We start from the raw sequence: 26,389 nt of genomic DNA, 5'->3' as shown, positions 1-26,389 counted from the left end.
ACTTTTTATTTAAGTTTTGATTGCCAACAAGCTTTTGAGAATCAAAAGTTTAAATATCAAAGAGGAGCTTTTATTAACAGGTTATCTTCTATGTTTATGTGTGTCAATGCTATTTAACAGCTTGGTATAAAATAAAAATCAAAATTCGTCTTCATTGTATTGATATAATCGCCTACCACTGTAGCATAGGCGATAATTTAAATCAAGAGCCCAAAAACGGAACTAGGACCAGATTTTATGAATAGTAAACTACATATTAAACGCTTAGACTAAATTAAATCACTTTTTTTCTACGCAGGGTAAAGCTGAAGAGAAGTGGTTCAAACTAGTTTTCGCGGTTCAAATATTTCTTGCTATTTATTAAATTTGGTTCCTGAACCTTCAATAATAAATCAAATATTCTTATTTTCTCTGATAACTATTTGATCTAGCAGAATTTTCAGTTTTAAATATTAAAGCTTTACAACACTGGATGTTAGTAATAGTATTAAAACATAGAGTCTGAGGAGAATAATCATCGTTTCATCGATCTTGTTAATCAATAAAATATCAAGTTTGTGTTAAACGTTGAAATTTAAATCAATTTATCAGTTTAAACAGTTATCTACGAGGGGGTGGGGTGATGAAGCTAATATTTGCCACTTATTTTTTGGAACAATTAGATTTAATGATATATCAGGCTTAATATCTAAAAAGGGTCAAAATAAAGTGGATGTATAAAATTTAGACGAAAATAAAAAAATTGTTCTACAGTGAAACCCTTACTAACGAATACATCGAAAAAATTCATCAAATGTCGTATTCTTCACTTTCTGATAATGGAATGTTGCAGATATTTAGTTTTTTTAATTAAATGACTATATGGAACTATTTAAAACTGTTCCCGCATACTCATGGGCTATTTATTTATTTTCGCAAATACTGAAATTAACGTAATATAGTATAAAACTCATTGAAAAATTGTCAAGACGACATTTGATAAATTCTTCCGATGTATTCGTTATTAAGGGTTTCACTGTAGTAGGCCACATTTATAATTCAAAATATTTTGGGCGTTGGGGAACAACTTTTCATTCAAATGAAATATATTTTATCAATGGTTATTTTCAATTGGTATTTTGTACATTGTGCATTATCTAACCATTTGATACCAAAGGGGGTGAGGTAGTTATTGTTTTTATTGTTGATGTACAGAGAACAGGGTTATCCAATGAGGATGAGATTTTAATGACGACTTAGGGGGCTATGAGGTTATATATGGACATTTGAAATTTATCATGTTTTTAATAGGAATAAAAATTGAACTGACAAGATAAAACCAAGTGTACAACTGCAAGGTTCAATGAATTTTGAGAAAAAAGCATGATTAAATTCCGTACAGTCGTCTCTGAAGTTTCATTCTTTGTGGGTAACTCTTTTCACTACAGGGTCATATTCTTTTACTTACAATATGCTGATCAACATCCCATGTGTAATCATCCTGGAACACATTTCATTCAAACTTAAATTTGAAAAAGTCGTCTTCAATCTTTTTATATAGAACTATGGCTATAAATATTTTCACTTACTAAATCATTTTTTGAATGTAATCTCAGTCAAAAAAAGTGTCTACTCGTGTCTGAACAGAAACATTAAGGGAACTTGTAGTTTGTAGATTAAATATGGAAAGGAAATGAGTGTTTGCCACAAACTAAAAATTTTTTGATCCGTATATATTTGCAACCCGATCGTGTTTTTGATCTAACGGAATGTATAGCAATTGTTATAGTTTGGTACATTGGGCTGCAAAGATATTGGAATTAAAAAATTAGTCTTTGTATTAAAAACTAAATTCTTTAATGTATGCTTGTTGCTGCGTAAATTTTGAACATATTGGAAACTTCACTTAAAACCAGAGATAGAGCATAGTGTAAGGTACATCAGGATCTAAGTCGCGTGAATGCTAAGTCGTGGAATGAATGATTTAATTAAAAATAATGATAAAAATTACAATTAATATTCAAAGAAATGAAATCCCTTGAAGTTAAGCAGACTAGAATAATGTTTCACCATATCAGACAAACTACCGTTGTACCACAGCATTTCTCTCCAAATTTTACTGAAACAAGGATTTTTTTTTTAACTATTCAACCCCCCCCCCCCCCCCTTATAACTGAAAATCACTTAACACTAGAGTGTAGACGTAATTATAACTTATAAGTAAGTAAACCCTTGCAATTATATCTTTACTATACACTTTAATTCTCTTTAAAAACATTAAGCTCAAAGTTCATATTTTGAATAATTTTTCTTATCTATACATACAAGAAAATATCTTCTTTTCATCCGACTTTATTACAGGTGTGAACATTTTTTCTTATAGAAATTAAAACTTTTCTTTGAAAAATTGAAAGCATTATATCCAAATATTTACCTATAAGCTGCAATAAACGGCATCATGAAGGTGTATCCGGTGTTGTATGCATGCTCGCATCTCCAAATCCAAATATTTACCTATAAGCTCCAATAAACGGCATCATGAAGGTGTATCCTGTGTTGTATGTAAGCTTGCATCTCCAAATCCAAATATTTACCTATAAGCTCCAATAAACGGCATCATGAAGGTGTATCCTGTGTTGTATGTGAGCTCGTATCTCCAAATCCAAATATTTACCTATAAGCTCCAATAAACGGCATCATGAAGGTGTATCCGGTGTTGTATGCATGCTCGTATCTCCAAATCCAAATATTTACCTATAAGCCCCAATAAACGGCATCATGAAGGTGTATCCTGTGTTGTATGTGAGCTCGTATCTCCAAATCCAAATATTTACCTATAAGCTCCAATAAACGTCATCATGAAGGTGTATCCTGTGTTGTATGTAAGCTCGTATCTCCAAATCCAAATATTTACCTATAAGCTCCAATAAACGGCATCATGAAGGTGTATCCTGTGTTGTATGTAAGTTCGTATCTCCAAATCCAAATATTTTTCTCTGCCTAGAAAACAATGAAAATTTTATTTTACTGTAAACTAACATTTTCGCAAATGTTATCAGCTCTTTTCAGCTTATACATTTGTATATCAACAAATATAGTTCAATTGGCAAAGGCTCGGCGCGACATATCTCAATAATAATCGGACATTGTTAAAAATGTATCTTTCACTAGTTGTTAAAAATGTATCTTTTACTAGATGTTAAATATGTATCTTTTACTAGATGTTAAATATGTATCTTGTACTAGATGTTAAATATGTATCTTTTACTAGATGTTAATTTTGTATCTTTAACTAGGTTATTAAATATGTATCTTTAACTAGGTTAAATATGTATCTTTCACTAGATGTTAAATATTTATCTTTTACTAGATGTTAAATATGTATCTTTTACTAGATGTTTTTGTTAAATATGTAACTTTACTAGATGTTAAATATCTTTTACTATAACTAAATATGTATCTTTTACTAGATGTTAAATATGTATCTTTTTCTAGATGCTAAATATATATCTTTTACTAGATGTTAAAGGTGCATCTTTTACTAGATGTTAAATGTATATCTTTTACTAGATGTTAAATATGTATCTTTTACTAGATTTTAAATATTCATTTTTACTAGATGTTAAATATTTATCTCTTACTAGATGTTACATATATATCTTTTACTAGATGTTAAATATTTATCTTTTACTAGATGTTAAATATTTATCTTTACTAGATGTTAAATATATATCTTTTACTGGATGTTAAATATATATCTTTTACTAGATGTTAAATATGTATCTTTTACTAGATGTTAAATATGTATCTTTTACTAGATGCTAAATATTTATCTTTTACTAGATGGTAGAGCTCATGGTTGTAGGTCTATGTTATATTGGAAAATAAAAATGGGGTTAGTTCTGACAAGATTTAATAAACTAATTTTCATGTATTCATCTTCCTCTTATAACAAATCAATAATGACTATGATTATAACGCAATTTTAGTCCATTTTAGGCACTTCAGGACTTAGAGAACTTAAAGGGACAGAAGACAAAATTTTAAGTGACCATCAAAATGTAAAGTGGCATGTCCGATTTACAACGGTACCCTAACAAGCTTTGTCTTATCAAGGTTGAAAGAGCTATCAATGTTTCTCTTTCTGAATTTGATTATTACTGATTATATGTTGTTACTTTATAAACATTACTTGCGGACTTTTGCTTATATAAACAAAGGAGTTATGTTTTCAGAATAATTCACTTGTCATGCAAGATATTAAAACGACGGTTTCTCCTGCAAATAAAGGTTTAAAATGTTCCTTTATACATGAGAGTCACTTTAAATTACAAAAACAGTCCCTTTAATAAAGTTACTAATACTTACTAATGATAAAGGAAGAAGGAATTTTTCCGTCATAATGAATGCATCAACATCAGCTGTTATAATAATATCATCACGAGCTACAAACTCTAAGTCGAATGCTAAGAGCCTATAAAAATCTTCATCATCGTTGTTTTATTATTATTATTATTTTTCTTCTTATTATTAATATTATTACTATTATTATTATTATTATTACTATTATTATTATTATTATTATTATTATTATTATTATTATTATTATTGTAATATAATAATATACCGAATAAGTTGTGCTGTAAGGACGCAGGACAGGTCCTGTGTTTTAGAAAGTATAACTCTAGCTCCAGCGTCCTGTATCCTTGTCCTGTATTTCTCTAGACTATCCGTCCTGTTACCAGAGTAAACTATCTGAAGGATTACTTGTCCTTCTGTCAGTTTATGCCAGAGCGGTATTGATCTAGATTTATATAAATGTATTATTTATTTTCTATAGTTATAACTCCATGAAAGGGTGTGGAAAAGTGATTTCAAATTACCGACAATAGAGTCACAAGGTAATCTTTTAAACCTTTTATGATCAAAGAAGAATGAAAATGCAAATGTTTTCTAACTGATTCTTTTTTATTTTCAATTATGGTTTCAATGTTGATGTATAAGCAGTAATATTCAACAATCCACCTGTTTTAAATACACTTACTCATTATAGCAACAGTCAGATGAAAGTATGCACATTCATACCAGTGCTCTGCAGAGTAGCACCAGTCAGATGAGAGGATGCACACTCCCACCAGTGCTATGCTGAGTAACACCAGTCAGATGAGAGCATGCACATTCATACCAGTGCTCTGCAGAGTAGCACCAGACAGATGAGAGGATGCACATTCATACCAGTGCTATGCAGAGTAGCACCAGTCAGTTGAGAGCATGCACATTCATACCAGTGCTATGCAGAGTAGCACCAGACGCTCCAAAACCGGAATTGAGCAGGTCTGGTGAGATTGTGAATGCTTTCATCTGACTGGTACTACGATCGATGAGTAAGTGTATTTAAAACAGTGCAATAATAAAAACGGTGAAATTATTCTCTTTGTTACTTAGACAGAGGTTTCAAGCTGTTACCTTTAAAAACTTTTATGAATTAAGTTTTGTGTGGTTGGTTAAAAACTTGATTTTTCTTTGTAATGTTTAAATAAGTTTTTCAGTTGACAGAAATCTTAAATAGATAAGTCATTTTGAAGTTCAGCCTTGTTTTGAGCCTGTTCATAAAGCAATTAATTAGACCATCACACTTTTTTTGGATATTAGTCAATGATATATAACACCTTGAATAGGTTAGCGTTGATACTATCCAGTCATATGTTATAAATTGAACTCATTTTTGTGTTTCACCATATGCCTTTGATTAGAGAAGTTAAGGTTGAAAATATATAGAATTTCAATTTTACATTAAAGGAATTGAGTTTTTGCCACAAACTTAAATTTTCGAATTCCAATATCTTAGTGACCTGATGTTGTAAACATTTGATATTTCAAACTTAGATCAGTTGAGCTAACAGAATTCATAGTTTGAAATATCTAAGGTCTCCAACATTTGGTTGGGACAATATAAGGATTAGAAAATCAGAGTTTGTTGCAAAGACTCAGTTCCTTTACTTTAGTTTAGTGGGTGGAAAATATTTCCCGGATTTTTACATTTCTAAGTTTACCTGGCGGCTGCTTCTGTGTATGGAAAGTTTTGCTTCCCGTGAACTTTAGCATTTTCTCCCCAACATAAACCTTGTTATAAACTCAATTAGTTTACACGTAAACATTTTACACTCTCTAGCCATTCCTTTTAAAGGGATTGTACACGAAGTTTCAAGTGAACCTTCATTTATAGAGTGCCATGTCCGATTCACAACAGTACCATTGGAAGAATGCATGAGATATCCATGTTTTGACTTTAAAAATTGAGTATTGTCATATCTAATTTTTTTCTGTAAAAGTGACTTGCAACCCAATATTGTAGACTTTAGATATTTCAAACTATGAATTCTGCTTGATCTATTTATCGAAGTTTGAAATATCATACATAATAATAACGAATACATCAGAAGAATTTTTCAAATATCGTCAGTATTTGCGAAAATAAATAAAAAGCCATGAATATGCGGGAACAGTTTTAAAGAGTTCCATATAATCATTTAAATAAAAAACTAAATATCTGCAACATTCCATTATCAGAAAGTGAAGAATACGACATTTGATGAATTCGTTCGATGTATTCGTTATTAAGGGTTTCACTGTAGGTTTTCAGCATCATGTTGAAAAGATATAGGAATTAGAAAATTTGAGTTTGTGACGAAAAATCATTTCTTTGATGCTGGCTAGGTGTACTGTACATGCAAACGAATGTCTCTTAAAATTAAGCAGTTACAAAATGTGACATGAAGTAAAGCATAATTGCATAATGAATTTTATGGACTATTTTAATATCTTTCTGATAATGCTGTAAATTGTAAAAAAAAAAGAAAATTGGGTAAAACAGTTTCCTTCCTGGTGGAAAACCAGGAGATGAAAAATTGTGTGTTTTTAAACACTAAATCATATCTTTTTAAAACTTGAAACGATTAGATTCGGGTTGTTACATCGTAGGTAGCTCCTCTAGTCTTGATCATATGCATTAATTTAAGATTAGCGCCTGTAAAATAAAAAAAGTTTTTCCTAATCGTCTTTTGTTAGTAGAAGTTATGACTGAAAACTTTATAGATTTGAATCTGACTTGTAATCTACTTCAGTTAAACGTGACTTGTAATTTACTTCAGTTAAACTTGACTTGTAATTTACTTCAGTTAAACGTGACTTTTAATCTACTTCAGTTAAACGTGACTTGTAATTTACTTCAGTTAAACTTGACTTGTAATTTACTTCAGTTAAACGTGACTTGTAATTTACTTCAGTTAAACGTGACTTGTAATTTACTTCAGTTAAACTTGACTTGTAATTTACTTCAGTTAAACGTGACTTGTAATTTATGACTTGTAATTTACTTCAGTTAAACGTGACTTGTAATTTACTTCAGTTAAACGTGTATACAGTGATATGCAGGGCGTGCGAATTAAAATATTACCCATTGTGATCCACACATTTCTGGTGTGAGAAGTTTGTTCTTTTTCCAACATTTTTTCCTCCTTTTGATCTGGTATAGAGTTATATTCTTCATGATATAGATATGGTTGGATTGGCGGGGGCCGTCGATATCCTAATTTCAAGTTTTCTAAATATATTCAAAACCATGACGACATTTTAATTATGTAATATAGATATGATAATTTATATAAAAGGGACACTTACAGTGAGAACCAGAAAACTTTGGAATGTTAAGACGACATTTAGACTCTAGTCGTTGACTTCAAATTGTCTAATAAACATGAGACATCGTATTATGGAGTTTAAACAGTCCCATTTTACTCAATAAGTAATTTTTTGTGGTACCTATTTATTTTGTTACATCATCATAAATGTATCCTTTACTCTCAGACAAATTAGAATCAATGTAAATTTAAACCCCCGAGGGATTCAATGATAAACCCTTGGGCGTAAATGACATTCCTTAGAAAAAAAACAAATTATTTTTATTATTTATTTTGTTACATCAGCATAGATGCGTATTGTTGCAATGGAGTATTCCTATATCCACAGTTTGCTGGTTCACACTGTAGATAATCTGTGCTAAAAGCATTTTTTTAAATTTTGTTTTGGTGAACGTTAACAAAACAAATGTTTTCTATCAAACGTTAACAAAAAATTAGAACAATAGATTTAAAAGATCTAAATTGTCAAAATTTTGACTTAATTATACATTAATATATTCTGGAAACATTGTTGACGAAAGTTCATTGTATATATCTCTACCAAGAAGCAACTTTGTTATGGTATTCTAAAGGATTTCTTTAATGAGCTAAATTTCTAAAACTCAAATCTATTATATGTACAATTTTAAATAATATGCTTGATTGTAAGTTGCAATAGGTATAGACTTACTTATTAAAAAATCATCTAATTTTTTCTGTGAACATATTTAAGAAAGTATCTGGGATTTTTTTAAAGTCGAACTCATCGAAAGAAAAATCTTCAATTGAAAATCTAATAAATCTAATTAAGAAAGTTTACCTTCTATTTTCTCTACAGCCAGTTCTTGAACACTGTACAAACAAAATACAGTGAAACTAAAAAGAAATAAATTTAATAAGAATCTGATGCAGTTTAGTTTTGTTTGGTGTTGTTTGAGAATATTTTTGTTTGGTGTTGTTTGAGAATATTTTTGTTTAGTGTTGTTTGAGAATATTTTTGTTTAGTGTTGTTTGAGAATATTTTTGTTTGGTGTTGGTTGAGAATATTTTTGTTTGGTGTTGTTTGAGAATATTTTTGTTTGGTGTTGTTTGAGAATATTTTTGTTTGGTATTGTTTGAGAATATTTTTGTTTGGTGTTGTTTGAGAATATTTTTGTTTGGTATTGTTTGAGAATATTTTTGTTTAGTGTTGGTTGAGAATATTTTTGTTTGGTATTGTTTGAGAATATTTTGGTAAACATTTAAAGGGACTGTAAACATTTAAAGGAACTGTAAACATTTAAAGGAACTGTAAACATTTAAAGGAACTGTAAACATTTAAAGGGACTGTAAACAAAAAGCATTTAAAGGTACTATAAACAAAAAGCATTTAAAGGGACTGTAGGCGATATATAAATTGACCTTTCGTTTGATCAGTGGCATTCCCAATTCACAACTGTTTCCATCAATCCTTTAAACATCTTTAAAATTCGAATGAAAATGTTATTTTTCAAAAGTTTAAAGAAAAATCGGACATTCCACTTTGCGATTGGAGGGTCCCTTGAAACTACGTAAACAGTCCCTTTTTCAGTAAAGACGACTTACCTTATGCATACAAGAGTGTGCAAAAATATGCTTTTTCTCCCCCAAATCTGAGGTTTTGTAGGAGCCCATCCCATTTTATATATCATTCACACTTTCGTCATTTTTGCCGATATTAATAATGTTGTGTATTTTTATCCCTTTCTAACCGCACAAGTCACAAATTGTATGTTTTTGACAGAGATCAGCAAATAATCAAGTTTTACAAAGATTTTAACTATTCTTATAAATTTTTCCTCCCGTCTGTATCCCCGCGCGCTACTGGAAATTGGACTGTGCGTGTGCACAGTGTACGAGTGCGACTATACTTATTTTGACAGGTAACAGTAGTGCATTGGAACCTTTTAATATTTTCACTTTTACACGAGCAAACTTACACCGTTATTCGCAGACACACATTAAATCAAGAATGTAAGTCATTGAAGCATGGAGACGTTGGCTGGGTTGTTTAATGACATATATTATACAAAACTGCCTTATTTCGTGCATATATTATAGAAGAAGCTGATTTTACAAGATTTTACATACATTCTACACCGGTTCTCTTANGACCGACCGCTGACCAGATCATAGCTCAGCAAGAAAGCAGCTGGGGGGGGGGGGGGGGGGGGGGGGAGATCAGAGAGGGAAAGATATAAAATGGATAATTGCAGCTTGAAGGCCAAAAGGATGAGATGATAATGAACATGAGAATTAATATGGTTTCCATAGCTGTCTATTAGTGTACTGCACCATTTTTTACCATTGTTGCACCCTTACTAGACCCATTCCCAACAGGGGTGGGGGGGTTTACGTTCCTCCCCTCCCTCCCATTGGTGTGAATACCCAAACAGTTAGTTTCCTTCAAATCTTGATTTCAACAGTTAAGGTAGATGGGTTTTCAGTCTATAACATATGGTCCTTAAACATTATATAAATCTAGCAGAAGTACCCCCACGGCGTTACCTGTGCCAATCAGGCACACGTTTTTGCGATTGCCCGTGCCGTCTTCGGTTTGAGCTGTTGCCCGTGCCCTGTAGTCTTCAGTTTTTCCGGTTATCCAACTCACATGCATTAGGGGTTTCTTTATCCCACTAAACCTTTTTTTTTCGTTTCACGGAAAACGAGCTCAATTGTCTAATCTGAGGGATAAACCACTCATCCCAACGTACTCAAGGGGGGGAGGGCAATGTAACAATTACATTAGTTTCATCTCTTTCATCTCTCCGAGAAATATACTTTGTAGGTCTATGCATCTATCGTGTTACATTTTGCATTTACGCATACATGTGCATTGCCTACACTTACATACAATACTAAAATAGTACAATTGCTTACATACACAATTTTCTCCTTAAAGACGCAGCTGCAGATAGAAGTAAGATTAGTAGCGATCAAAAGCGCTTTTTTATCGCATTAAGCCTATACCCCCTTTCATTTTTCGCGAACACTCCCTTTAAAGAATCTCCTGTGCTGTTTAAATATATTTTCAGAATGATTTCCTCTAGTTTCTGTTTCCTGTTTGTATTTTAATGATTTAAAGATACGGAAAACTTAAGATTGAAAAGTTTACAAAGATTAAAAACTTTTCTATTTTCTATTTAGTTCGGTTCGGTTCAATTTCCCAAACTCTTATATCTTTGGCAAGAACTTTAAATACTGCTAGATGAAGTAACCTAAACCTCAGGTTGCAAAGATATAGGGATTAAAATATGTTCATTGCTATGCAGTCATACTGTTATTTTAATTATCTTCTTAAAAAGTAGAATTTAGAATTATATACTGTGAATTATAGTTTTGTCCTTATTTTGTGAAATTGACTACCTATCCACTCATACTCTACAAGATTCCCTTGAATTTATCATGTCAGCAATATTTCTAATTATATATATTTACTAGTCAGCTAAATATCTTCCTACCCTAACCTACTTATACAAGAAATAGGAAAGTTATCATGCATAGGGAATGATTCCCCAGCTATGGTTGTAATTGAAGACAGATTTATCTTTTTATTAATTTTAATATTTCAAATTAGAATTAGAGCAAGATTTCTATGTTTTGAACTCAATGGTTTAAATTGATACTCTTTTTTTACGATTTTTAGAATTTGAAGAATTGAGAATGAGAAATAAAGTTACTCACAGTGAAATAGTTGGTACTAATTTTCATTAAGAAACTGCAGTTTAGAATTCTTGGTTAAAAAAACTGAATATTTCCATAAAATTTTCTCAAACAAAAGATAAAAGGCCGAACTGTTTTAAACTAAAGGGTCACTTGAAATTACGCCGACTGCAATCCCATTAAACAAACAATTCGAATAGGAAAAATTTTTAAAATATTTTTAAAAACAAAGAACGAGGTTCAATACATAAATGCTAGCAAAGTGCACCTTTATTTAACAATTATTTAACAATATCTGCCCTGTTTTATTTTGCAAATCTTAAACTAGATTTTTTAAAATTTATAGCATGTAAATAAAAAATAATTTGTTTCTAAAAATTATTGTTCATTTAAAGTGCTGTGTTTATGACGGTTCAATGATATATAAAAGCAATGAAAAAGATTGATTTTAAACTGTAATTTAATTGTATTATTTCACAAAATTTTAGGTAAATGGTTAGTTTTTTTAGACAGAAAAATCAAAAGTTTACCTATCGCCTCGTTCACTTCGTTTCAAGGCTTATTTTTTTCCTTTCCAGGGGGGCTTTTTATATGTTGGGGCCTGAAAACCCCCTGGACGCTATGCATAGATTTCACTAATCCAGGGGGCTAAGCTTCTATAGCCTCGGGTTCACTTAACTGTCTTATCTTCTATCTGAACTATAAAGACAAGAACGGAATAGGAATTTAATAGAAAAGTTGTTAACAAAGAATTAGGTTTTCATTTTAGTAGATTTGTTTAGTTTTTAGTGATAAAGTCTGCACTAAAAAACAAACTATTTCAATGTTTCAGATTTGTACTTGTGTATGTGCAATTAGAAACTGGGAATGACAGTTGAGTTCAACTAATTTTGCGAAAAGTTTCTTCTGAAAACTTCCAAATATATGTTTTAGAAAGTTCCAGGGGTTCCTTAAGTTTTGTTTTGTTGTGATTTCTAGTTCGAGAAATATAATTTATAATTACTTTTTCTTGAAACTTTAAGATCACGTAAGTTGTCAATAGTTTATAAATTATCTTTTTAGAATTTAGCCAACTTTATATAGAAACTTTTGGATTTTGAATAAAAATTAATAAGCCCCCACATTTTTTATGAGACCGATGGATTGTGGATAGTCAGAAATTAAATTTTGCCTGACAAAACTTTAGATTTAAAAACAACAGTTAAAAGTGTAAATCGAAGATGCGCCCTGGAAACCTAGTAACAGAAACTTTACTAAAATACCACTTAATTTAATTATATTCGTATATTTTCGTAAGCTGGCGTAAAAGTAAATTAACAACACTGTCCATGTAATGTCAGAGAACCAGAGACAGTTCATTACATGTCAAATTTACAACGGCATCCTTAATTTAAGTATTAATAACTAGGCATTTATTCTATGCAATTGTAAACATTTTCTCTTTGTAAATATTGCAAAACAAAAATTTTGTGGATTTTATAAAAAATTTCGTGGATTTTTTAAATTCTCAAAAATCGAATTTAGTTAGTGGCAAATTCGATTATCCATAAACCTTCCCTAGGGTCATGTGAGGTCCAACAAAAACTTTGAGCTTGATCGGTTCAGTCGTTTTGACGCTTATTGGATAGACACGGACAGACAAGCGAAGTATAAACATATACAAGGTGTCTTAAAAAACGGCGAATAAGGATCTACAGACTCGTTTGTAATCGGATTTTCAAGATTGAGACCATTTTTAAAATCTACGTACAATCCAGATTTAATAAGGCTTTTAGATCTAAAAATAAAAATTTTATAGGCTCCTGAAGTTTCCAACTGGAGTGAGTAATTTGGTAAAAAATAAGATAATTTCTGTTTGCACAATTTTGTATAAGGGTATACAGAGTTCCTTATAATCGGATTTTCAAGATTGAAACCATTTTTTTAAATCTACATACAATTTCAGTATCAATGAGTCTAATTTTAGGCTTAAATCTAAAAATAACAATTTTATAGTTTCCAACTGGAGCGAAGTAAAAAGTGAAAGAAAATCTCCGTTTGCACAGTTTTATATTCAATGTTAGGTTACAGTTTATTACACACAACAGTTTCAGCAGAAGTAAATAATTCCATTTAATGATAGCGCCGATTGAAGGATCATATCTCTAATTAGATAATGAGATTAGATAGAACGATATATGTTACCGCCATACTATTTCAATTGGTTCAGAATAGACAGCAAACACATGACTGAACCCTGATTGGATCAGGCGCTAATGGACTCGACATACAGGAGTCTACAGTACAACTGTTTTTTTAGAACTACAAGCCAAAAGTTGGGCTCATTGACTCGGAAATTGTACGTATATATAAAAATGGTCTCAATCTTGAAAATCCCATTACAAACAAGTCTGCATAGACACACTTAAGTGCAAACGGAGATTATCTTTATTTTTACCAAATTTACTCACTTCAAACTTTAAGAGCCTTTTAAAATTGTCATTTTTAGATCTAAAAGCCTGAAATTGGGCTCATTGAATCGGAAATTGTACGTAGATTTTAAAAATGGTCTAAATTTTAAAAATCCGATTACAACCGAGTCTGTAGACCCTTATTCCTCGTTTTTGTTGACACACCCTGTAGATGCTGTTTTTTTTCCTTTATTGTGTCTGCTGCGGGTTTTCTTTATAAATTTTGCTCAGAAAAAAATTAAATGGGATCATTTAAGATTACATCGACATTTGCTTGAAGTAATTCTGTGAAAATGAGAAATTAGTCTCCTTCCACATATCGTCATATATATGATCCTTGAATAAAAGTATCCCTGATCCCCCAGATGACTCAGTTTATCCTGACTTTGGTGGTATTCCACTGATCTCAGCAGTTTTTGATGAAAACTTGACCGACCGCTGACCAGATCATAGCTCAGCAAGAAAGCAGCTGGGGNGTTTTTATTAATGAATTTTGAGATAAAAATAGAAACCTATTACTGTAAGGATGAAACCATTTACTGTAAGGATGAAACCATTTACTGTAAGGATGAAACCATTTACTGTAAGGATGAAACCATCCTAGGCTCTCACCAATATATGCTAACCTTGCAAGTTTGATGCGGGGTAAATCTTCAGTCAACATCTTCATTCCCAGGCAGCTAGTCACGACTCAGGTCAACACTTGATTTTCATACTTTTCTGTTAAATATTTTAAATATTTTAGGGGGTGGTTACTTTTTGTTTCTTACCATGTTTGATTATCAGGAGATAATTTATTATAATTTAAACTTATTTAAACTAATTAAGAAAGACATTGTCCAAAGGGCAAAACTACTGTTTGGGATAGCGCTAAGCCTCATCGATATTAACAGTGTAAAATTTTGAATTCAAGAAGTCAAAATTAACTCCGTAGATAATTAAGAAATGAAAGTAGTATTCATGACTGCCTTTGCGCTTAACCGTCGAGGAGGATAAAAACTGTTGAGTGCAAAAGCTATATGTTTAAGTTAAAAGTTTCGCTCTCGGGGTTTATCAAGCCTTAACTTAAAGTTGGTTATTAAACTGTGCGAATCTTCCAACAAAGTTCATAAAGTTCGGCCTTCTAAATGTTCAAGAGTAGATGAGAACGGACTTAAATGGACGGACTTAATTTAAAGATCGGTTCAAAAAGATATTCTCACGTTGATAAAATCTCTTTACTATTGACAGAGGAGAATGAAAAGTATGAGTTCAACAATTTCAAGTAACCTTCCATTTATAAAGAGACATGTCCGCTTCACAACGGTACCTTTCTCCGGAGAAGGATGAGGTAGATACCCTCATTTGTATAGCCGAAGATTGAGTGCCAGGAGACTTGAGGTTACAGTGTACACTGTACTCTCTGTGCTCGTGTACACTCGCGCGGGTTCTTTGCACTTAATTTCTCACTGTAAGAATATCTACGAATTCCTTCATCAAACAAAGATTTAAAGGATATCGTTGTGAATCGGATATGTCACTTGAAATCACGCTTACAGTCCCTTTCAACCAGCTTAAACTAGGTCCTTTCAGTCAAAAGTTACCACCACAGCACAGGTTGAGAACTTTTGAATTCATATTTTTATATTTTTACTTTTTAGGATGCCCGGAACTAAGATAGTTTTGACCCAAGGCGAGGACCCTGATCCAGCTCCGTTCCTCTTTGTCTCAGCCGAGATCAAGAAAAAAATTGCAGAGAAAAAGTAACTGATTTGAAAATTATAAGACAACTACGACAATAATAAACATAATAATAATCATATAATAATGATGATATAATAAACGCCAAATAGCAACAGATCATACTTTGAATTTAGTATTCAACCTTAGCTTCTTAATTTTAATGTAATTCAAAAATAGTGTGATTTGAACAAAACAAATGGATTGAATTCAATTTCAGTATCTTTAAATCAAAAGTGGCTCGAATTTCAATTTATTAACTAGTTGTTTGTCTCTTTGTTAATTTAGTGTCTTTATCTTCTTTTTCTTCTTTGTCTTCACCAACCAGATAATTTAGAACATTAATGGTTTCGATTTACCATTTTCTGCAAGGATGAAACCATTTACTGTAAGGATGAAACCATTTACTGTAAGCGTAATTTCAAGTTACCTGCCATGCAAAGATGACAACGCCTGAATTACAACAGCTTACCCTTTAAAGGGAGTGTTCGTAAAAAATGAAAGGGGTTAGGCTTACGGCGAATACTAATCACTTTTGATCGCTACTTATATTACTTTGTTGCGTCTATAGGGAGAAAATTGTTGAAAACGACTTATTATACTGAATTGAACGTAGCGTCCATACAAATTCAGAAAGTTGTAATATACAAGTCAGATCGTAAAATAATCAAATTAATTTCGAACAAATCATTCAGATATTACAACCTATAGTTATCGATTATTTTTCGACGCATTCGTATATAGTTAACATTTAATATTCGTTTTCTATACAATGCACTTAAAACGCCGACAAAGTTGGCCGCTAAATGTCTCAGCTCTCGATGCTTTGAATGATTACACGTAGCAAAGACACCTAGCGGAAAAAAGTCGTTTTAAGTGCATAGTGTATTAAAAAAATAACAAATATTATGAAATATTAACTATATACGAATGCGTTTTAATGGTACCGTTGTAAATAAGAACATTGTTATCTTTACATGGAGGGTCATTTGAATTTACGCTTACAGTCCCTTGAAATCCTTAATGTTGGCAATCTAATAATATTTTTTTTTTGCTGCTAGATACGATCCTAAAAGATCCTGCTATGTCCCCCACCCGGAGGAGAAGTTTATGGAGGGATTGATTCAGGAGACGAACGGAGGGAAGGTTAAGGTTCAACTTCTCAATGGAGAGACTCATGAGTTCAAACAAGAACTTGTTACTCAGGTATTTCAGCACAGACAAATCACATCGTAAAAGATAGAATTTCATAATGTTTTTTTTTCAACTCTTTTATAACCCATGTAAAGGAATTGAGTTTTTGTCACAAACACTGATTTTCTAATTCCAATATCTTTGCAACTCAATGTCATTTACCTTTGATATTTCAAACTATGAATATATGAGGACAAAAACTCATTTTCTCTTCCGAAACTAATATCCAAAACAATTGCCAATTTCATGAAAACAAATATTATTTTTAAGTATTTACATCAAATAAAATGGTTATCTATTATTATATTTTAAATATATTTCGAAAATGAGGGAAATTTTCACCTTTCTGAAAAATAATAACGTTAATCTAAATATATAAAGTTGTAATCTCTGCTTGTCTGTTTGTTTGTCCGATCATAACTCAGAAACCCCTGGACTGATTTGCCTAAATTTTCATTGGGGACTCGGGAGAATTCCACGGGAATGTTTTTAGCTTGGTTTTCAGATTCTAAGTTGAGTGGGTCGACTTTTATAGCAACAATTTAGTTTCCCGGTAAAATCGTTCAAGTGCGGGTAAACGGCTGGAGTAACTTTTAGTAACCTGGGCAGCGCTGGGTTCCCAAGCTAGTGTATTATAAAATTTCCAAAAGCTTAAAAAAAATACGAATTTTCTGAAAACTAAATATTGAATTCGAACAATGGTAACCATTCCCTTGGTTCATGTGAGTTTCAACTATAAAGAATTGAGTCTTTGCCACAAATTCAAATTTTAAATTCCTATATCTTTAAAAGCTTATGGTGTAAAGCTTTAATTTTTTCAACTTTGATTATTTGATCTTACAAAATTTTCGAAATATTTATTGTGTTGCAAAGATATAGATATAAAATCAGAGTTTCTGGCACAGACTCAATTCCTTTACCGTTTGGAAGTTAATTGGATATACATAAAACATATAACATACAGACAAACCAAATATTTAAACAAATTTAACTTTGAGGTGAACCCCCCGAAGTACGACTGCTGCGAAGATATGTCTAACTTGACTTATCTAAACGATGCCTCTGTACTCTTTAATCTCAAGCAGAGATATGTAGAGCGACTTATTTATGTAAGTAATAAATTTAACTGGTTTTTATTAATGAATTTTGAGATAAAAATAGAAACCTATCTTTTCTCAAAATTGTGCTCTCTTTAGTGTAAAAACTAGAATAAATACTTTTTCCCCCCTCCATGCTGTATTATTAGAATCAATTACCCCCCCCCCCTTCATATTTTTCTATTTGGATTCCCCCAATGGAATCCCTATCTTCTTTACTTTTGATCCTCCGAGTTGGAGAATTCTCGAGATAAGTTTCTTTTCTTAAAGATTGCATCTTTCCTTTCAAACCTTTTAATATCTTCGTTTCCAATAACAGAAATTCATTTTTTAAATCATCATGTGATTAAATTTTTGTTGAGATTTACAGATAAATATCATTGGTATAATACAGGGGTTGTCAGATTGAAACCATAAGTTTGTCCAAAAGTGATATTGGAAATCATTTTCATACCACAAACATGGTTTTGAACTGACTCCTCCGGTGAAAACGTGTTTTGCATTCCTAATATTGATAATATTGATGTACAGACCTACTCTGGCTTGTTCTGTATTGCTGTAAACCCGTACAAGAGGTTTCCTATCTATACCATGAGGACTGTAGGCTTGTACCGTACTAAAAGGAGAAATGAGGTTCCTCCTCATATCTTTGCCATTGCTGAGGGAGCCTACCATGCTATGTGTATGAGTAAGTATTTTTATCATGACCTCTTTTAATATTTTAAGTGGCTGTTAGTATTGACGTCGCTTGAAATAACACGTAAAGTCCCTTTAAATGAGCTATTATTGAGTTAATAAATCTAAATTATAAACCCTTTTAAGAAAAAAATTCTTCCCAGGCCAGAATAAATTCTCCCTTCTCCATTCCTATTAGGAAGTTTTAAACAAAGAAAACCTGTTTAGAAAAACACGTTGAAACTTTCCAATTTGTTTCTAGAGAGTAAGAACCAGTCCATTCTTATTACTGGGGAGTCTGGTGCTGGTAAAACAGAAAACACGAAGAAAGTTATTACATACTTTGCTTTCGTCGGTTCCTCCGCTCCTGCTAAGAAACAGGCAGCGGTTGTAGATACAGGAGCTAAGAAGAAGGCGTCCCTTGAGGACCAGGTACAGGCTTATGAATATATTAGAGTTGTTAACTCTTGTATTGTGGATATCAAAATCGATGCTTTTGTTAGTCTGTAGATTTATATTAATCTTTGTTTGAGATACCACATGGTTATCATACCCAGTTATATCAGGGGAGGAATTACCAAAATGACGATATTGATCAAATTAAAAATTCTCAGATTGAATATTGAGATCAAGCAATCGGAATCATGAGTATCAAACGCAAAAGTTCCCAGCTCAATTTTGATTTTCAGAGTAGAAAATGTGGAATAAACAAACACTCGTGAAAACTATTATTTTCCCATCTCTATATTTTTACAACCTGAAGTTTTAAACCTTTTAAATATCATAGTTCAAACCAATGCTTTAAATACAATTCACCAAAAAATTTAATTTTAGGTTGTTCAAACCAATCCTGTCATGGAGGCCTTCGGTAATGCTAAGACTGTGAGAAATGACAACTCATCAAGATTTGTAAGCATAACAAATTAAAATAGTAATATGGATTTTAGAACTGATTATCTCATCCTGTTTAGGGTAAGTTTATCCGTGTGTGGTTTAACAACATGGGTAGGATGGCCGGAGGAGATATTGAGACCTATCTTCTTGAGAAGTCTAGAGTAACCTACCAATCACCCTGTGAAAGGTAATACTTTTTGCAATTAATGTTTCTTAATAATTGATGAAAGGAATTGAGTTTTTGCCACAAACTCTGAATTTTAAATCCCTATATATTAACAACCCAATGTTGTAGACCTTAGATATTTCAAACTATGACTTCTGCTACATCAAACAATATAAGTTTGTAATATCAAAGGTTTACATCATTTGTTTGTAGATAGATAGGTATTAGAAAGTTGGTATTTGAGGCAAGGACTCATTTCCTTTATTTGAGTTTTTACACCAAACTTAATCTTTGCAACCGATGGTGTGCACCTTTGATGTCATACAGAATTCACAGTATGAAATATTTAAGGAAAACTAGAGTTTGTCGCAAAGATTCAATTTCTCTATCCCTAAAGAATTGAATCTTTGCCAAATATAAATTTCTAATCCCTATATTTTAGCAACTTAAAGACACAAACCTTTTATATTTCAAACTTGGATTATTTGATCTAATATAATTCAGAGTTTGAAATATCTAAGATCTCTGACATTGGGTTGCGGAGATATTTGGATTAGAAAATCAGAATTTGTAGCAAAGACTCGATCCCTTTGCCTTGAGAGACCATAGTATTTAACAAGAAACCTTAATCGAAAATACTAAATCAAAATATATAACAACACCTTAATTTTCTTTTTAGATCTTATCATATCTTCTACTTCCTGTGCACCCACAAGGTTGACCTCCATGAGGTCTGTCTGTTGTCTGACAACATATACGATTATCCCTGTGTTTCAATGGGAAAGGCAAGTATTTTTATTTTTTCATTGTTATTGAAATAATAAGCGGGAAGATATTAATTATTAACTTTTGTGGAAGGGGGGAGGGGCTTACTTCACAAATAATAGAAGAATAACTTTTTTTGGTGAGATATAGCAGAATATTATTCACTATTAGATATATGTTGTATTTTAGGTTACTGTTGAGTCTATTGATGATGCTGAAGAAATGATGATTATGGACGAAGCCTTTGATATCCTTGGGTTTACACATGAGGAGAAGTTTGATGTATACAAAGTATCTGCTTCTTGCATGATATTCTCCAAGTAAGTCTTTATCTGCTTTCTTCTTTTTCCGGCTAAAAAGCGATATAAAACTGCTAAGGATTCAGAAATAAAGAAAAAACACACAAATATTCTAAGTGAACGTTTCTTTGGTCTAAAAATTTCCACAATATAAAATTGGGGGTTTTACATAGTTTAGTAGGCATATAGATTTAGTGCATAAAATAAAGAATTATAACCTATTTCAAACACTTTTTGCATGCGCAAGTTCAAGTTCAAAAAAGTTATTTAAATTATTCTGATTAGTTCAACTACTTCTTGTAATTCATTAAACTAGGTCCAAGTTTAATCAATTCTGACAGTTTGTGGAAGCTGGAAATAACATATTTTGTGGAACAAGGCAATCTTATATATAACATAATTTACTTGGATCTAGTTTTAGAAGAATGTAATTGTTGATGATTCAAATTTTTTCCCAAGGTTGGAATACCAGGGAATGGGTGAAGTTGCTTCTCCTAAAAATCTTGATGGTGGAACTATTTTGAATGACCTTCTTGGATTTGCCAACAGCGGAGAGGAAATCTATGACAGATTCATCAATCCAAAATTCAAGGTTCACACAAAAAAAGCAATTTATGTATCTAACTGATCCTTTTAAAATTTTATTTGCTAAAAAAATACAACTCTTTCATTTTTATTGTACCAGGTTGGAACTGAATGGGTTAACAAAACTCAGAATGTGAACTCTGTTGTTGTTGCTACTGGCTCCATCATTAAGAATATCTTTGGCCGACTCTTTAGATACCTTGTGGACATGTGTAACAGCACACTTCTTGACCCAACTATGAAGAAGGTCAACTTTATTGGTGTCCTGGATATTGCTGGATTTGAAATTTTTGAGTTCAACACTTTTGAACAGCTTTGCATCAACTTTGTGAATGAAAAACTGCAACAGTTTTTTAACCATCACATGTTTGTGCTTGAACAAGAGGAGTACATGAGAGAGGGAATTCAGTGGGTGTCTGTTGACTTTGGCATGGACTTGGCTGCATGCATTGAGCTGTTTGAAAAGCCTATGGGAGTTTTACCTATCCTTGAGGAAGAGACCATCTACCCTAAAGCTTCTGATCAAACATTTGAGATGAAACTTAAAGCTCAGCATTTGGGAAAGCACAACAATTTTGTTAAAGCATGTTCCAAAACTGACAAGGATGCTCACTTTGCTGTGGTTCATTATGCCGGAACTGTGTCATACAATGTCACTGGATGGCTAGACAAAAACAGGGATCCTGTCAATGACACTGTTGTTGACCTTCTTAAGAAGTGTGCAAAATGTAAGCTAGTCTGTGAGATCTATGCTGACCATCCTGGACAGACCAAGGAAGAGGAAGATCTTCCTCCCCCAGGACATCGCCGTGGTAAGAAGAGAGTTGTTGTAAAGTCCAAGACTGCTGCTAAGATGGCTAACTTTAAAACTGTCTGCTCCTACTTTAGAGATCAGCTTAACAACTTGATCAACATGTTGATGACCACTGAGCCATCTTTTATTCGTTGCATTGTACCTAACAATGTCAAGACGCCTGGCCTTGTTGATCCTTTCCTTGTAATGCACCAGCTTACCTGTAATGGTGTACTGGAAGGAATCCGTATTTGCCGGAAAGGATTTCCTAACAGAGTCATCTACCTTGACTTTAGAACTAGGTATGCAATCCTGGCCCCAAAAGAAGCTCACAAGGCCATGAAAATGGTCAAGAGACCAGTTACTGAGGAAAAAAAGAACATTGCAGCAACTCATGCCGTCATGGATAAAATCCAACTGGTTGGAGACAAATTCCAATATGGTCATACCAAGATCTTCTTCCGTGCTGGTATTCTTGGTCTTATGGAGGAGCTTCGTGATGACAGGGTGAATGATCTTGTTGCCATGTTGCAGGGTGCAATCCGGGCATACTATGCTAGAAGAATTTACAAGAAGCTTTGGGATCACAAAATGGGTCTCCTTGTTGCTCAAAGAACCATTCGTAATTACATGATTGGAAAGAAATGGCTTTGGTGGACCTTGTGGTTGGCTCTTAAGCCTGGACTTAAATCTGGTAGATTTGAAGAGTTCAAGACAGATTTGGCAAATAAAACCCTTTATGCTCAAGAGCACTTGGAGGAAGTTATCAAAGAAAAAGAAGATGCTGAGAAGAAACATGCTCGCCTAATTGTAGAGGTTGATGAAATCAGGGTATCCCTTGCTGGAGGAACTAATGCTAAGCAAGATCTGCTGGACAAAATTGCTAAGCTTGATGATATTAGAGGAGGGTTGCAAAAGGAAATTCAAATTCTCAATCAGAGAATTGCTGCTGAAAATGAAAATATTGAAAATCTTAATGAAGCTCTAAAGAAAACAGAAAGCAATCAATCATCTCTTGGACGGGAAATGAGAGAATGTGAAAGTCGCCTTGCACAGGTGCAAGATGAAAAAGCTGATAAAGATGCTCAAATCAAGCAAATGAAAGAAGAATGCCTTCACCAAGAAGAATTGATTAATAAACTCAACAAAGAAAAGAAAACCATTTGTGAAAGTAAGCTGAAGGAGGAAGAGCAGATTCAATCTTATGAGGATAAATGCAATCATCTTAACAAATTGAAGATTCGCCTGGAAAAGAGCCTTGATGAAGTTGAAGATAGTTGGGAGCGAGAAAAGAAGCATAAGGGAGACATCGAAAAGATGAAAAGGCAAGTAGAGGGTAACCTGAAGCTTACTCAGGAGACTGTTGTAGATCTTGAAAGGAATAAGATTGAGCTTGGCCAAGTTTTGCAGCGCAAGGAGAAGGAAAACAGTTCATTGATGGGAAAAATTGAGGATGAGCAAACTCTTGGAGGTAAACTCAACACTCAAATAAAAGAGCTGCAGGCCCGTCTTGAGGAACTTGATGAAGAGCTTGAGGCAGAGCGCCAAGCTCGTGCCCGTGCTGACAAGGGTCGCGGAACTCTCAGGCGTGAACTGGATGAACTCAATGAAAAACTTGAAGAAACAGGAAGTAATACAGCTGCTCAGATTGCATTGAACACAAGGAGGGAGGAAGAGCTGGCTAAGCTTAAGATGGAGCTGGATGAAGCCAATATTACCCATGAATCAACTCTTGCAATGCTTAGGCAGAAGCACAATGCTTCTATTTCTGAAATGGGAGAGCAGATTGACCAGCTTAATAAGCAGAAAGCTAAGGTTGAAAAGGAAAGGAATGGAGTTGCTTTGGAACTTGAAGAGGTCCAGAACCAGCTTGCAAATGATCAAAATGAAAGATCATCTCTGGAAAAACAAGGAAAGATGATTCAACAACAAATCTATGATAATCAAGGAAGACTCGAGGAGCTTCAAAGGGCTTTGCACGAGGCTGATGGATCAAAAAGGAAGCTTACAGTTGAAAACTGTGACCTTGTTCATCAGTTTGAGGAGGCTGAGCGCAATGCTGCTCAGTTCAGCAAGGACAGAACAAGTCTTACAACTCAACTGGAAGATGCAAAGAGGCTGGCTGATGCTGAGACAAGAGAGAGAATAAATCTTTTAGGAAAAATGAGAAATCTTCAACATGAGCTTGAGGTAATGAAGGAGCACTTGGATGAAGAATATGATGCCAAGCAGGAGGTTGAAAGACAACTTTCTAAAGCTTTTGCTGACATCCAGTTATGGAAAACCAGGTATGAAACTGAAGGAGTTGCTCGCGCTGAGGAGATTGAGAGAGACAAAGCCAAGGTTGCAGGACGTCTTGCGGAAGCTGAAGACACTATTCAGTCTCTCCAGGAAAAGATTGCCTCTCTTGAGAAGGCAAAGGCTAGGGCCAAGGCTGAGCTTGATGACCTGACCTCTGAATGTGAACGCCATAACACAAATGCAACAATCATTGAGAAGAGAGGCCGAAACTTTGATAAGGTTGTCAATGAATGGCGTCTGAAAGCAGAAGATCTTCAAAATGAAATCACTGCTAGTCAGACTGAATGCAGAAATTTCAGCTCTGAATACTTCAGAATTAAATCTGCCAATGAAGAAATATTGGAACATCTTGATACTGTGAAGAGGGAGAATAAGAATCTTGCAGAGGAAATCAAGGACCTTCTTGATCAGCTAGGTGAAGGTGGTAGATCAATGCATGAGCTTGACAAATCCCGCAGGAAGCTTGAGGTTGAGAAAGAAGAGCTACAGACTGGTCTAGAGGAAGCAGAAGCTGCTTTGGAGCAAGAAGAAAATAAGGTGCTGAGAGCTCAACTTGAAATGTCTCAAGTACGTCAAGAGATTGATAGAAGAATTCAGGAGAAGGAGGAAGAGTTTGAGCACTCTAGAAAAAATCACCAACGTGCTTTGGACTCAATGCAAGCTTCACTGGAGGCTGAGGCAAGAGCCAAGGAAGAGGCTTTGAGGATTAAGAAGAAATATGAGTCTGATATCAATGAGATGGAGATTGCTCTTGATCATGCAAACAAGGCCCATTCTGAAGCCAAAAAGGCAATAAAGAGGACTCATATGCAACTAAGCGATGTCAATGCTGCCATTGAAGAAGAGCGCAAGATCAAAAATGAAGTTCTGGAGCAACTTGGACTCACTGAAAGAAAGGCCAATGCCATGGGAGGAGAGCTGGAAGAGTCCAAAGCTCTTCTGGAGGCTGCCATTCGGGGCCAAAGACAAGTTGAACAGGAACTTATTGACACCCGTGAACAGGTTTCAGATATGAATGGAAGCAACACTTCCTTGACCAATGCCAAGAGGAAGCTTGAAAATGACATCCACCAAATGCAGGCAGATTTAGACAACATGCTTGCATCATGCAAAAACTCTGAGGAAAAGGCCAAAAAAGCAATGGTAGATGCGGGACGTCTTGCTGATGAACTCAGGTCTGAACAGGATCATGCTGCTGCTCAAGAAAAGGCTGCAAGAACCACTGAGGTATCTTTGAGCGAAATGCAGAAAAAGGCTGAGGAAGCTTCATTTGCAATGGCTCGTGGAGCTGCACAGATGCCAGCTAAGCTTGAAGCACGTGCTCGAGATATTGAACTAGAGCTTAACCGCACTATTCAACAAACTGATGAGGTTCATAAAAACATCACCAAGGGAGAAAGAAGAGTAAAAGAACTCATCTTCCAACAGGAAGAAAACAAGAAAAATCAAGATCGCATTACAGATCTTGTTGAAAAGCTCCAGCAGAAGATTAAATCTTACAAGAAGCAGATTGAGGAGGCTGAGGAGATTGCTGCAATAAATCTGGCAAAGTACAGAAAGGCGCAGCAGGACTTTGAAGAAGCTGAGGAGAGATCTAAGCTTTGTGAAGCTAATATTCAGAAGTATAGGTCCACCAGAGGAGCTTCCATGACCCCTGGCCCAGTAAGTATATATATAACATGAAATTCATAAAAAGTTCTGATTTTCAATGTTTTCTATTTCAGGTTTAAGAGTGTCATGCCTAGTCAACCTGCTCCATCGGCCATCCTCTTCTTAGTTAAAGAGATTTTATTCTGTAGTTTGTAGCATTAAATGAGCATCGGAAAGACATACAGAGAATTTTAAAACTATATATTCTTTAAACCCCGCAACAGGACTAGGGCATACTAATCATTGCTTGAAGGTATTCTAATTACCATGACACTTGGGTCACAGGCACTTACTAATATTCTTGTTATCCGATAGGATCACAGAAACTGTTGAAATTTGAAAGCAATTGCTCTGACACTTGGGTCAACAGATTACAACAATCTTCTCTGTATGTTTTGTGTTCATTGCAAATCCGCGGCAATTATAAAAAAAAAATAAAAAAAATAAATCTAGAAATTAGAA

The 26,389-nt window shown here is 33.6% G+C and overlaps 2 protein-coding genes across 6 annotated transcripts in view; one reads left to right on the top strand and one right to left on the bottom strand.

Moving 5' to 3' along the window:
- LOC111713936 (uncharacterized) overlaps window positions 1-14,502 on the bottom strand; it is an 18,380-nt gene extending 3,878 nt beyond the window's left edge. The window contains exons 1-9 of one of the 5 annotated variants that reach the window (XM_023488929.1): window positions 14,416-14,502; window positions 8,479-8,534; window positions 7,436-7,582; window positions 6,033-6,102; window positions 4,607-4,783; window positions 4,348-4,453; window positions 2,894-2,979; window positions 2,017-2,098; window positions 1,448-1,480 (exon numbers count right to left, since the gene is read on the bottom strand). In XM_023488929.1, the coding sequence (XP_023344697.1) occupies window positions 1,448-1,480; window positions 2,017-2,098; window positions 2,894-2,979; window positions 4,348-4,453; window positions 4,607-4,783; window positions 6,033-6,102; window positions 7,436-7,582; window positions 8,479-8,534; window positions 14,416-14,459 (801 nt within the window). In that variant the 5' untranslated portion in view covers window positions 14,460-14,502. Of the gene's footprint in view, window positions 1-1,447; window positions 1,481-2,016; window positions 2,099-2,893; window positions 2,980-4,347; window positions 4,454-4,606; window positions 4,784-6,032; window positions 6,103-7,435; window positions 7,583-8,478; window positions 8,535-9,242; window positions 9,778-14,415 lie in introns of those variants that run through there. The other 4 variants (XM_023488930.1, XM_023488927.1, XM_023488928.1 and 1 more) reach the window with 4 other exon arrangements.
- Window positions 14,399-26,389, top strand: LOC111713935 (myosin heavy chain, muscle). The gene is made up of 13 exons (XM_023488926.1): window positions 14,399-14,484; window positions 15,430-15,531; window positions 16,570-16,714; window positions 17,701-17,811; window positions 18,331-18,487; window positions 18,737-18,906; window positions 19,309-19,383; window positions 19,446-19,555; window positions 20,214-20,319; window positions 20,489-20,619; window positions 21,058-21,190; window positions 21,284-25,939; window positions 26,002-26,389. The coding sequence occupies exons 2-13, from the start codon at window positions 15,431-15,433 to the stop codon at window positions 26,005-26,007; spliced, it is 5,901 nt and encodes a 1,966-aa protein (XP_023344694.1). The 5' UTR covers window positions 14,399-14,484; window position 15,430; the 3' UTR covers window positions 26,008-26,389.

Source organism: Eurytemora carolleeae, unplaced genomic scaffold (assembly GCF_000591075.1).
Source record: "Eurytemora carolleeae unplaced genomic scaffold, Eaff_2.0 scaffold3, whole genome shotgun sequence".
Lineage (NCBI taxonomy): Eukaryota > Metazoa > Arthropoda > Copepoda > Calanoida > Temoridae > Eurytemora > Eurytemora carolleeae.
Note: the sequence above shows the minus strand (reverse complement) of the source record. Positions and strands in the feature narration are given on the sequence as shown.